Genomic DNA, 12736 nt, shown 5'->3' with positions numbered 1-12736 from the left:
CTTCTCAATATCCGTTTAAAAATTTGTACATTAATTAAAAGTTTCCGCACGTTCTTGTATATACCTTTATTGATTTCGTAGAACGTAAACTGCATTTCAGTGTTTTTTATTAATTGGGTGGTTAGGATATCCCAATTAAATTAACTGTTTTGGGGCGTTGCTCCTCTGCCTTCAAAGTTCTCTCTGGCAATTACCGAAAGAAGAAAAACGCGGGGGGGCGGGGAGGGGGAGGAATGCAGACATTATAAGAACATCGCACTCTGTTTCCCGTGCCTGTCAAGAACTCAATTATGTATTTCTTCGTACTTCTGCAGGCTACAAAATGAAACTGAAAGCGGTCAGCACCACACTCGTGATTGCATCCCTTGTGCCCACTCTTGCGTCGTGTGCCAAAGGTAAGGTCACTGGCGCACATTTTCAACTAATTATTAACAGTCAGATTACTCATGGAAGGAATAATGAAAACGAGCAGAAGTCAGCATACAATGCGAATTTGTGTACCGAGTATATAACAGCACTCCTTATGTTTTCTTGTGTTTCTCTCTAATGTTTACCGCGACACCGCATCAATTAAAAATTTCTAAATACATCTCAATATTTAACGCACTACGCTTCAGGCACGTGCTGCCTGATCTCGCCGTTTCCTTTTAACCTCTCCATCGTTGCTCCATTATTAGCGCTAAGCGAAGCCTTTCGTAACGTGCTGTTCATAGTGGGCGAAACCGGCGCACAAACCGACGAACAGCTGTGTGAGGCTTTTGCCGAATAAAAACACAAACAAACACACAGTCACCCCTTGCAAATTTCAGGCATGATTTGCATTCGAACACCAACGATTTAGCTGCATATTAGATATACGTTCTGTCAGCCGACATCTCAACAAAAACGGGCCTTTGTAACATTAATAGCCCCATCTGTTTAAGCCTTTCTTTAGAAGGGAGCAGATTCCTCATTCAGACTACATCCTTATCTTCCACCAACCGGCCTTTAGGGTAAAGAACTGTGCTCAGCCTCACAGCTAGCAGCGCGCCCTGCACTGTGTAATACAGGTTGTGATAACACCAGCGTCAGAATTTTATGATGGTGCGCTGATTCTCGACTATAAGTTTGCATTGTACATCGTACGCCTTTCGTAGAATGCTCATAAAATTTATGCCACATTGGCTAGTCAAGGGTAGTTTTCAATACCTTAAATGATATTGACAAGCATAACTGGGGTGCTGTCTGGTATGAATGCTGCGCTAGATTAGGTAGGCGCACAAAACCGATTTTCATTGCAGTGTATAGCCGTAGCATGGGCATGTGTGGAAACGTTGCTTGAGCTGACACTCGTAGTAAATTTTAGGCTAGTGGAATGACAATCAGCTCCATTCACATGCAGGTTTCACGACGTCGGCCTGTGACACACACCTGGAGCTTATAGAGACCGAGTGTGCCACACAAGCATCGCGTCAGAAACATTTTCACTCTCGTAAATGCACCACATTTGCGAGCAGAATTACTCCTTCACATAAATATGTATTTACAATGCATTCAAACGATCAGTCTCAGTCGTGAACGTTCAGAAAAGGCAATGGTAAACGTGAGAAGCGGGCCAGAGCTTCCCGCGACTGCTTTCAAAACGGTACGCTAGGGGGACTAGACCGTTTACAGCGATCAGTTTGACCAACCGTAAACAGATGCCGCCAGCGCCACATTCGCCACTACTAGCGTTTTCCAGTTTCAGATTCGCCGTAGACTCTCATTGTCTGCTCGAAGTGCGTCGTTAGCAAAATGGGATAAGCACGAAGAAAAGTCATCATTTGATATAATTTAGTCCGCAGCTCAATCTAGTCACCGTGAAATGGAACAGGACGATTGTGGAAGTGCTCCTATGTATGGCAACATGTGTAGGCACGCGCTCACGAGCGGTCGCCATTTTCATAATGGGGGCAGTTTGCAGCTCAATTTAGTCACCGTGAAATGGAACAAGACGATTGTGGAAGCGCTCCCATGTATGTAAACATGGGTGGGCATGCGCTCACGAGCGGTCGCAATTTTCTCAACCGTCGGGGTTTTTGTCATTTTTTTTCTAATACCACTGGGCGTGTTGGGGACGCTTGGCAGTCGCCGCAAGGCGCGCGCTCATCAGCGCTTGGCATTTTCCTTGTATTTCTTCCCGCAACGGCGAACTTGGATTTGTAAAACAGCTCCGCAGTTTAACAATTGTCAAATTCACCCATAGAGCCGCGGCGGCGCTCTTTAATGCGCACGGGCAGCAGAGTAGGCCACGGCGAGAAACGTGTTCTAAAATGCCAACCATGCCGAATGACGTCATGCCAGCCAACATGGCCGCACCCAGGGTTAGTCGCTGTAGCTCCGTGATAGGTCAGCTTGCCCCATCTGGTGAACCGTCGGCGAGGTAGTGACCAACCGAGACAAATGATGCGTTGCAGTCAACAGGATTTTGACTCGCCGTTTGCAAACCACGTGTTTCTGATGACCGAGTCGGTTTAGCGCAGCTGGCGATATGATTATTCGCATTATAATCTTAGACCCGTTTAGGCTGTATATTGTCTGGACGAATACTAGCTGACAGAGGATACGTTCGACGCTACATTGCGTTAGTCCACGATTATGCTCGAAGAAGCAGAGCTACATGGCCCAGTATAGTGTCACTATATTATGTACAGATTATTGGCACTTATTTCAGCTATTGTTCCGTGCTGCCGCCGTGATTATTAGTCAGTTCGCATCACCTGACATTTGTTGATACTACAACAGTTCATGAACCCCGCCATCTTGTTGTTTATGCGTTTTCTGTCGGTCAACTGCGGCACAGCTTGTCCTCCCTACTCTGCGGCTGCGCGCGACTGGAGCCGTTCCGAACGCGAATATCGCTCTTCGCAGAATTTCAGCTCCAGAAGTGTGTCCGAACATGCCGTGTTGATGTCTCTTCGGCAGTGTTGTTGTTTACAAATGACCTAATCAAACTTAACGGTGAGGCCGCAGAATGGGAAATCTGGCAGCACTGATAAACACCGAAATGGCGGCTGTTGCTCATTTGCGTGGCTCAGTCCCGGCACTCTGTATCTTATCTAGTGAGACTAATCCAGTTTTGCTAAATCCCGTCTTCGATATGACAGCAGGTGGCAGATGGCTGATCAGTGCATTCTGAGCGCCATGAGAAAATACCAAGCCTTGTGACGGGGCAGACGGCAAAAGTAGCCTAATTTCAGAGAAACGTTTCCTGGGTCGCAACTTGCTGCGTTTGGTTAGCGCGAGCTTCTGAAACGCGGAGTATGACGTACCGAGATTGTAATTTGGTCGGTTCCGTGCTTACTAAACATCGGAAATTAGAGTGTTTCACCTATAACGTAATGAACGAGCATTGTGCCTAGTCAAAATATGACGTTTATTAAACGCATATAAAACATGCTGCGGTTACATAACTCCCAGAAAGAGTTCTGGTGACTTTTTCTCTTATGGAAGGTGTAACATTCTCACACGTCCTTCCTTGCATATTATTAGAATACAGTATATATGGAGGGCAGTGCATGAATTATCCTTGCAAAACCCTAATATCCCGGGGTGCATTTAAGTGGATGGTTCCTTAAGAGTCACTATTGGATGAATCGTTAGTCTAAGTCTTACTAAGTTGTAACTGTGACTAATTAGCGCCGCGCAAATGCGAATGGTAAGGTTTTGCTCGAGAACACAGCAATGTGGTTACTTTCTAGTAGACGTAACAATATTATACTGCACTTACATGAAGTCACATATCATACAACAACTTCGCAACACCTGGCAAACACGCTGGAGTGGACAGACCGATAACATTGCACGCAATAAAACCACAACTGGGACCATACACCACTGACACAAGCAACAGATACGCAGAAGATGCCATTGCTAGGCTACAGATAGGGCACACACATGTCCCACACTCGTATCTGCTCGCAGGGTCTTCAAGACCTCTGTGTAGCAGGTGTGTAGTTCACATGCTCATACAAAGCAAGGCACTTGACACAACACGACGAAAACATTGATTGATTGATTGTGGGGTTTAACGCGCCGACGCAACGCAGGCGATGAGGCGCGCCGTAGTGGAGGGCTCCGGATTAATTTTGACCACCTGGGGATCTTTATCGTGCGCCGAAATCTCGTACACACGGGCGTTTTTGCTTTTCGCCTCCATCAGAAAAGCGGCCGCCGCGGCCGGGAATCGAACCCGCGACCTCGTGCTCAGCAGCGCAACGCCACGACGAAAAAAACACCTCCCACAACTTTGCACACTACACATCCCACTGCAGGCAGCTTTTTTCCTGTATGATGATCCCATGTTCTCTGCCAAGCATGTTTTTTAAATATTTAGCACACTTAAACTTTTTAGACCTAATTTTATATAAGGCATAATCATAACATGGCCTTCTACACAAACCATCTTTACTGACTTTTGCTGATTTTACTTTCGTTCCTGTTGAGTGATTCTTGTGTTTACATCTTCAGCCATCATACATAATACCGGCTTTGGCGCTCTTTGCACCAGTTGGCCTTGCGGCAACTGGTGCATCAACCATCAATTAGTCAATTATTTGCCAGTAAGAATTTATGAAAAGAAGTTTTCGTTGTCCTTATCCAACCGCCATCGACCGCTCCCTCTCGGTATTACTATTTATAATGAACACTTTGCGGAATTGCGCGTTATGTGCGAACGGATTCCACATTTTCCCGATGAGCAGTCATGCCTTCAATATGCTGCGCAAACGAAATAACTTATCACTTCTCGAAGAAGGTTGAAACACAGAAAAAAACCAGCCAGTTGTGATTATTATGGGCCAGTAGGTTTCTTGAACCATACTAAGACTTTCACTACTGGTATGGTTAAGTACCTTATTTCAATATCGGCGAATCTCTATTATAATGCAGTGTAACAAGTCTATTGTATAGGACTGAAATTCCACACCAAGATAGTGGTCAAAAATAAAAATTGCGCTTCGCTGCTTTATCTCAATTGAGAGCCTGTGTCCTGGCATAAAAACACAAACACATTAAACAAAAGTGAATAAAATGGATATAAAACTGCGTTATTGATGCTGAACCAAAGCACAAGCGAAAGAGACACGGACAAAAGCAAGAGGATGAACGCAATGATTTGTTCGTCTCTTGATTTCGTCCATGTTGTGGTTTGAAATGCATCACCAACTCACCCAAGTTTGGACATTGCTGTGCTTCTTTTACCATCTTACATGCTAAACACATGCTGTCATGAGCCGCGTGAATGAAAACTTTGTTACAAAAATAAATAATGTATTTATATCTAAATATTGCTTGATTCTAAAAGTTAGGTCCTGCTCGGCTGTAGTTATTCAGTACCTTAGCTACGAAAAAAGTGTATTGTATGCAAGACCAACGCTGAAATGTGAAGTGATGCAATCGTTTCTGTTCTGGTGTTGCAGTGAGCTGTGATTTCGAAGACGAGAATGTAGAGCCAGCTATATACGACTTTCTCGGAAAACTTCCCGCCTTGCGCTCACCGGTAGTTGATGACAAGCCTGGCGGAGGCGCGACGGGCGTGAACATCAGCGACTTTCGCATGGTCGGACTGAACTCCCTGCGCCCTTTCGGCCCAATCTTGACCTTTTGCCGAGGGGATTCGAGGATTGTCCAGTTCGACCTCATCAACGAAAATCCCCTACACATTATGGGCTCGATTCGTCGCCCGGACGGATTTCCGCTCGAGATGGATGCTACAGCGCTGGTCGTACGCCTGACGAGTCAGTTCACTGTGACAGGCTCCGGAGAAAACGTTGAGCTTCATCCGGAACGAAACCTTCCTGTGTCACTGGTAGGACTGTCACTGCGCATAGAAGGACTGGACGATGATATCAACGAGAAAGTCACGGCTGCCATAAACAGCGTGAAATCTGGTTTCCTGAGCACGATGTGGAATGCAGTTTTATTTCACGTGCTTGAAAAGGTATTCAACGAAATCCTCCATAAATAAAAAAGTATACAACGACCATTTCAGGTTTTTATTAGTTTGTCTGATTTCCCTTGTTCTTCGTAGCTCCGTGCTCATACTCTTGATGAGTATGGTGGGTAGAATATAAAATGTTCATGCAATTCTTTATGCTCGGGCAAATGGACTCAGCGCTGAATATGCAAAGTGGTAATGGGGTATAAAATTTTTACTAGCGGTTTTCTTCTATAACCTATATAGCAACAGGCTTCCAGTACGGTACTTACAATTTATGATTGTTAAATTGCCGTGATTCTACTGAAGTACAGGATGGTTGTATTGAAAACGAAGTACATTTTGTTGCAAGCACTCACGTTTGTACTTTTGCCACACGCCATATTGATTTACTCAAAGATAATAGAGTAGGGTGGCGTTAATCAGGTACACGAAGTGTCGGTTTACACGTCTATATAATACCAGTTAGTAGCCATGTCTTGCCTGGTCAGGTGTTTCCTTTAGGCGGCTGCGGTTGACTCGAAAATATTCCTTGCATATACGGTATACGTAAGAGGAATCAGGCGTCGTAAAAGCTTTTGTCAGGTTCGAAGTTTTTTGTCCAGAAAAGTGTCCTTATCCTATAACTTGCACATCTGTATTTCGCTCTGTCTTTAAAGCAAGCTTTCTAATTCATACTGATGCCGTATGAAGCGTAGAGCACGTGGGGAGGGAAAAGAACTTTCTCTTACAATGTCGATGAGCGTGAGGGAAGTGAAAGAAAGAAAAACGCTTGCCATCGTACGAATCGAACCTCGGTCCATAGCGTTATAAAGTTGACGTCTATCCAATTGCACCCTTCCGACACTTTCTTTTTCTTTATTTCCGGCATTAGCCCATTGTCGAAGCAGTTTAGATTTGAGAGGAGTACATGGCCGGGCAAACTTATAAAGAAGCATGCTTCGTGTAACGACGGCGATGGTTGAACTCAAATCATTCTTCGTGCCAAATAAAATGGCGAAAGGTAAAATTCAAAGAAGCTGCAATCAAAAGTCCCAAGCAAGCGGTAGGCATAGTCAAAGCTGTACGAGTGAAGGTGCAAACCGTCTGCGAGTCAAAGTCCAAACGAAGACGACAACCAAAGAATTAGTCGCGAGAAATCATAGCGTTCAACTATCGTCGCCGAAAGACGGAGTGGCGCATTATTTTCTTGTTTTGGATTCTTTCATTTGTTCTTTCTTTAACGAGAATAAAACCTGTGTGGTGCATTCGCACTGATATAACTCTTCCATTCATGCTTTATGATACATTAGCGATTCTGGCTTCTTTGCGCGACGTGGCAAAGACATTGCGACGACCACGCTTACGGTATTGACTTGTACGAAGAAATAGGCCTTGCTATAGTGAGCGATAAATCAATCGACCGACAAGGTAGTTGATTCCTATGATTTTATCATGAGAAAACGGGGATGGTTGTTTTGTACAACTGTTAACTTTTCGTTCCTTGTTTACGAAGTGGTGCAAAGGTCTTGAACATATTGTATCGCCCTTGAAGTATAATTTTCAACGCCTGTAGTCGGTGTGCCTGCCTTAAAAAAATCTTTGAAGCCACTGTCTTTGAAGCTTGCAACTATTAATCGAGGTTTTGTTCGCACTTACGCGCTGCAAAAAGTGCACCTTTCTCCTTGTCAATACATTCGATTGAAAAGGGAGTAGGAAGCACAGCGCTCCGAAGCGGCGTTTCAACCTTACTCCATCCTACCCGTATTACACTAGGTGGCGAGTTCGGCTAGTTGGTGCACTTTCATCATTGGGAACAGCGCGAACCTTCTTTCTATCACTTCTTTTTTTGTGTCCCCGTCGTTTCGTGCTGTTATCCCAAGATTTAATATTATACTCCTGACATTAAAAGAAAAAAGATCACGCTTTTCATCTTGATGAAACATTGCACTGCTATGTGTGTAAATCTTAATTACGTTCCTGTAAAGTGCGCGTCAGGCATCTCTAGGCCAATCGAGCGTGCGGCTTCCGAGCACGCTGGCGACATCTGCTGATAGTGGCTGGGTTGGAGATAGCTTGCCATTGCGCGTGCGTGGATCTCGGACAGACTCAGGTCGGTCGTCTTTTGGCATGGGCCCCTCAAACTTAGAGACGCCACGCCCCACAAGGGGCACTTTTATTCTGCAGTGCCAATCGTAGGCGGTGACACGGGCATAAGCGCGTAATTTGACGCGATGCATTATCAGTGCAGCCGTTACTTAATCAGTCAAAAGTTTCGACGGAAAGCGCTTCACTGCGTTCTTGTTGCGTGCTTTTCGTTTGCTAAACGTGAGATTCAGAAGATTAGCGGAGGTCGTTTTGTAGTGTTACGTAACCGCCTGCTGGGTTATTGCACCGCGTCGAACGACGCGTCTATCTGGCCTGTCAACGCTCCCAGCTGCCACTGTGAAAGATAAGTGCCCCTCGAGGGTGGTGGCGTCTGCAAATTCGAGCGGCACATGCGAAACCACGACCGGCTTGATTCTGTCCGAGATCGGCGCACGCGCAATGGCAAGCTGTCTCTAACCCAGCAGCTATCAGCAGATGTCGCCAGCATGCTCCGAAGCCGCGCGCTCGCTTGCCCTAGACAAGCCTGACGCGCACTCTACATCTCATACTAGACGGACATTACTGGTATAAGCAAAGTATTGGGAGCGTCTTCACATTCAGTCACTTTTACGTGCGGAACACCTATCATGGACGCTGTAAAAATAGGTATAATAAAATCTGAGCTCTTATCTTGGGGTTTACAATTACATTTTCATATGGAGTCAAATACAAGGAAGGTGCAAGTGGTGATGCTACCATCGCTTCACGGCAACGCTGAAGTTTTGTTTGTATACGTGTGTCTATTACTGGGGGCGAATTACCTGTGTTTGTTGAGCAATTTGTGGTTATCCAAATAGTCTCAAATGCCTATTAGAATAACAGTTTGAGCAGTGATTGTTTTAAAGGGCGAAGCTCACTGGCTAACCAAGGCCGGATTTGATGGGCGAATTTTTGCGTCTAGTGTTTCTCGCTAATTGTTTAAGCTGGTTTGAGGTCGTGTGGAAATATCATCGCAAATACTCTGGTGGCTGAGAATGTTCAAGGCAAATTGACATCTCGCTTGCGCGGAATAAATGCGGTTGGAAGTCAATTGTCAGCGACACGAGTTGAATATGCGATGATAGCGCTAATGGGAAGTGAGGACACAAAAATTACAAAAATCCTGGTAATGCAGCAATGAAAATTAGATTAACTTCATATGCGATGGCCAAATGTTTGATTTCATTGAAACCGCCATATGTTCGCACTTTCCACTTGTAATGGCGTAATTAGTATCGCATCTAGGCGACAATGGGAGCAGTCATAAGTGATTTTGCCCAACCGGCCGAACTGCTTTCCATCACTGATTACCCAGAGTCACTGTTAATTATTAATAATGACTCTGGCTACTCAGTGAGCGGAAGCGGTTTGGCCGGTAGGGAAAAATCAAAACAGACTGCTCCCATTCAGTACAGCAATGCTCGCTTTTTGTTTTGCTACTGCAAACTGATCACTCTCTCTTGATTTTACCCTACCGGACAAACCGGTTACGCTCACTGACTAGCCAGAGTAATTATTACTAATTACAGTGACTCTGGCTAGTCAGTGAGCGGAAGAGGTTCGGCTGGTTGGCTAAAAGCTAAGACTGCTCCCATCGCCGCCATACTGCGACGCTAATTAGACCGTTGCCATTAGTAGCATTGTTGGTTAAAACTTCCAGGATTTATTGATTGCCTAGGACCAGCGTTCTCTTCAAGCTCTTATGCAGCGCTAAAAGAAACGCGCGGAACTTAGATATTTTTTTGCAATAGGTGACCGCAGATGCTATGGGAGCAATGAGACAAAAGCGAGGAGATAATAGCCAAAGCATGTGGTTCCCAACTGACGAAATCAGCGGTCTGACTGCGGCTATTGATAAGGCTTGTTTTTTTAAAGTACTGAAGTGACCGTGTTGCGTTTTCGATCACGATCGATAACATGAGGAAAAATACACTGCATGCTTCGCTTTTAAACGCTAAGTCGCGATATAGCGTTGGTCTAAGTAATTTTGTGAAATCTTGGTGATGTGTTCCTTTTTTACATGTCTTTAGTTTAGTTTAACTTTTTTCTTAACTTGCCGTAACGTTTTAACTAACAGATTTTTGACGCTTCAAATTGCCATATAGCAGAATGTTAACACAGTTTTACGCGTTTTTTTTCCCAATGTTTTAAGAAATCAATTTTTTAAGTAACAGCACCAAGACGCCGCTCCGTTCTATAAAAGAGGTAGCTCAAAAACCGGACGCCTGGAGCAATAGGTAGTGGTAGCTGCCAGAAAAACAAGTATAATAAAGAAGTAAAAATTAACAGTGCGACTCGTGGGCATGGTTTCGGGAGGAAGATAATGTACTCGAAATAATCAACCTGCAATTTTAAAAACACGTTTTTACCTTTTTTGGGGGGATGCCCGCATTTTGTCCATTTTTTTTAAAGTATTAGATGTGCCAATCGTCGTAGATGTGTGCAAAGGTGACCTGAGTCCGTTCCATCAACGCCTGGGGGTACATACCCCTCTGGTAAGCTTTCCGCAACGCACCATGAGTCTCATTGATAAGACTGTCTTTGTGCTTCCTACAGAAACTACGCTTCAATTTGCTGTTATGTAAGAGTGGTTTATTTGGCTGAGGTCCTTTGCCTGCAACCGCTGGGTCACTTCTAATGCATCCACAGACCAGTTCCAGTTCTCCGTAGGGGAGGCTGCAAGTGCTTCAAGACGTGATTTTTAATCTATACCTCGACCCAACCAGAGCAATTTTTTTATTGCGGTAGCATACCCTATGGCGTAAAGACTACGTTAACCATTTCGGCGCTGGCGTTGTCATTGGACGAGACAACGCATAATATCCTCTAGCGCCTTAAGAACAAAACGAATACTTCCGGTTTTCTGTGCGAGGATTGTTCAAAGAAGCCTCTTGCGATAGACATAATCATTGTCTGGGGCTGGATGGCATAAAATAGAAGCTTCAGTGGACACAGGGTATGACCACATGGCGGGTAAGTAAACGAAAATTCCGGTATATACAGGTACGCCTCATACAGTGCACCGGCAAACGATGTCCACGGGTGAAAACTGGAAAAGATAAAAATGGGCTTCAATATAATAGTTATACACGTGGTTCCAGGTATAATGCACAATATTTTTTAAAAAGAGCAACAGCGTAACTCGAAGAAAACCTAGTGCATAATGTTTTCAGTACAGTGGAGTTGCGGCCAGTAATTTGTTATGTAATTGTGGTGACTGGCGTCCCACGAGTGGGGAAAAACCCGGACGACGGCGCAGAGCAGGTGCCTCGAGAGGAAGAAGAAGATGGAGAGAAGGCCAATTTTCCTTAGAGGGTGTGTGCCAGCGAGGGGGGGATCATCATCATGGAGGGCCGGCCTGGGAAGCGGAGCGAGCGGCGGAGGTTCCTCAGGGCAGCTGGACAAAAACGACGGGCAGGCGGTTCGAGGCTTTCGTGGCTTTCGAGGTTCGAGGTTCCTGGTCGCTCCAGCGGGGTGATATCCACGGGCATGAGACACGGAAGACCGACGTCGCCGTTCGGGAAGCTGTTGGATCGCCGCGAAGTCCCTGGGAGCCGCAGTTCCGAGACAAGGCCTAGTGAGCGGAGCCAGCGGCGCTTGACTCAGCGGAACCGCGACCGGTCCGCCGTCTTCCCAAACCGTGCGGCGAGGACGTCGACGCCGTGGCGAGTGAGTGCCATCACTGTGGGACAGAGCCGTGAGCGTGGCGTTGTTTTTAAGTGCGAATGCACTTTATAAGCGACCCCAAACCATCCACCGCCGGCGGCGGCGGCGTCGGCGTCCGCAGTGCTCCTCTATATTTAAAAAAAGAAACAGCATCCGGCGCCAGGTTTCGATCCGAGGACTTTGCGGCCGCAGCGCGACGCTCTACCGACCAAGCCACGGAGGCGACGCTGATATCGGTGTTAGTGACGCGCCTTATATCTTTAACGCATTCAAACTACGTCGTCAGCGGCGTGCGTTGGCGACTCAGCGGCGTTATAGCGGCTTGATAACTGCGTGGTGTACACGTGATACTACAAACCCGATGGAAGAGATGGAAGAGAAGGCGGCGAGGCGGTGGGCTGCGGGGGCCGAGCGCAAGCGCCGCAAGCGGGCCGACAACCGTGCATTCGCACTTTCACAATCTCCCCCTCGGGGAAATGCGGGGGAATTTTTTTTCCCCGATCTCTTCCGAGCTGTAGTGGGTCGGACCTCTTTATATATTTTTATTTCGCTTGTGTGCGCGTTCCGTCCCCAATATATTCAGTGTCGAATTATCTGTTCAAGACCATGGCGTCAATTTCCTTGTGATCTTCCTCCGCGAGTCACACACTCGTTTGCTTAACCCCAACGTCCTCACAGTAATTATATTTAATAAGCTAATTGTAATTACTTTCGAACTCGAGAAGTACTGTGCCAATCATTAATGTGTCAATGAGGCACTTGTAGGTACCCACGAGGGATATCTAACTGCGGTATGTTCAGCGATGCACTGATTGCGAACTAATATATTTTGAGCGATAAATAAACCCCAAGAAATATGAATACCACGTGACTGCGGTCCAGCCCGAGTTATGAACCAGCGCCCTCAAATAAGATGATTAAAAGCAACTGTTTTGCCTGTCACACGCCCAAAGAGGCAGCGCATCACCTTGAGAATGGGATGCATGGAAGGAGCAGCAACAGCAAGTT

General features: G+C 45.9%; 1 protein-coding gene across 1 annotated transcript; it reads left to right on the top strand.

The window, feature by feature from the left end:
* The first annotated feature begins 286 nt into the window (after positions 1–286).
* LOC144166349 (uncharacterized) lies at positions 287–6002 on the top strand. Its single transcript, XM_077695874.1, has 2 exons — positions 287–395; positions 5439–6002. Exons 1-2 carry the CDS (start codon positions 323–325, stop codon positions 5984–5986), a joined length of 621 nt encoding a protein of 206 aa, XP_077552000.1. The 5' UTR covers positions 287–322; the 3' UTR covers positions 5987–6002.
* The last annotated feature ends 6734 nt before the right edge of the window (positions 6003–12736 follow it).

This window comes from Haemaphysalis longicornis, unplaced genomic scaffold, assembly GCF_048455015.1.
Source record: "Haemaphysalis longicornis isolate Haplotype H1 unplaced genomic scaffold, Haemaphysalis longicornis Haplotype H1 scaffold_17, whole genome shotgun sequence".
NCBI lineage: Eukaryota > Metazoa > Arthropoda > Arachnida > Ixodida > Ixodidae > Haemaphysalis > Haemaphysalis longicornis.
Note: the sequence above shows the minus strand (reverse complement) of the source record. Positions and strands in the feature narration are given on the sequence as shown.

What these genes read in the sequence shown, in the direction of transcription:
- LOC144166349 (XM_077695874.1), top strand. Translation starts at nt 323, where the DNA reads ATGAAACTGAAAGCGGTCAGCACCACACTCGTGATTGCATCCCTTGTG. An exon ending in TCTTGCGTCGTGTGCCAAAG is followed by an intron (nt 396 to 5,438) that starts GTAAGGTCACTG and finishes CTGGTGTTGCAG; the next exon opens with TGAGCTGTGATTTCGAAGAC.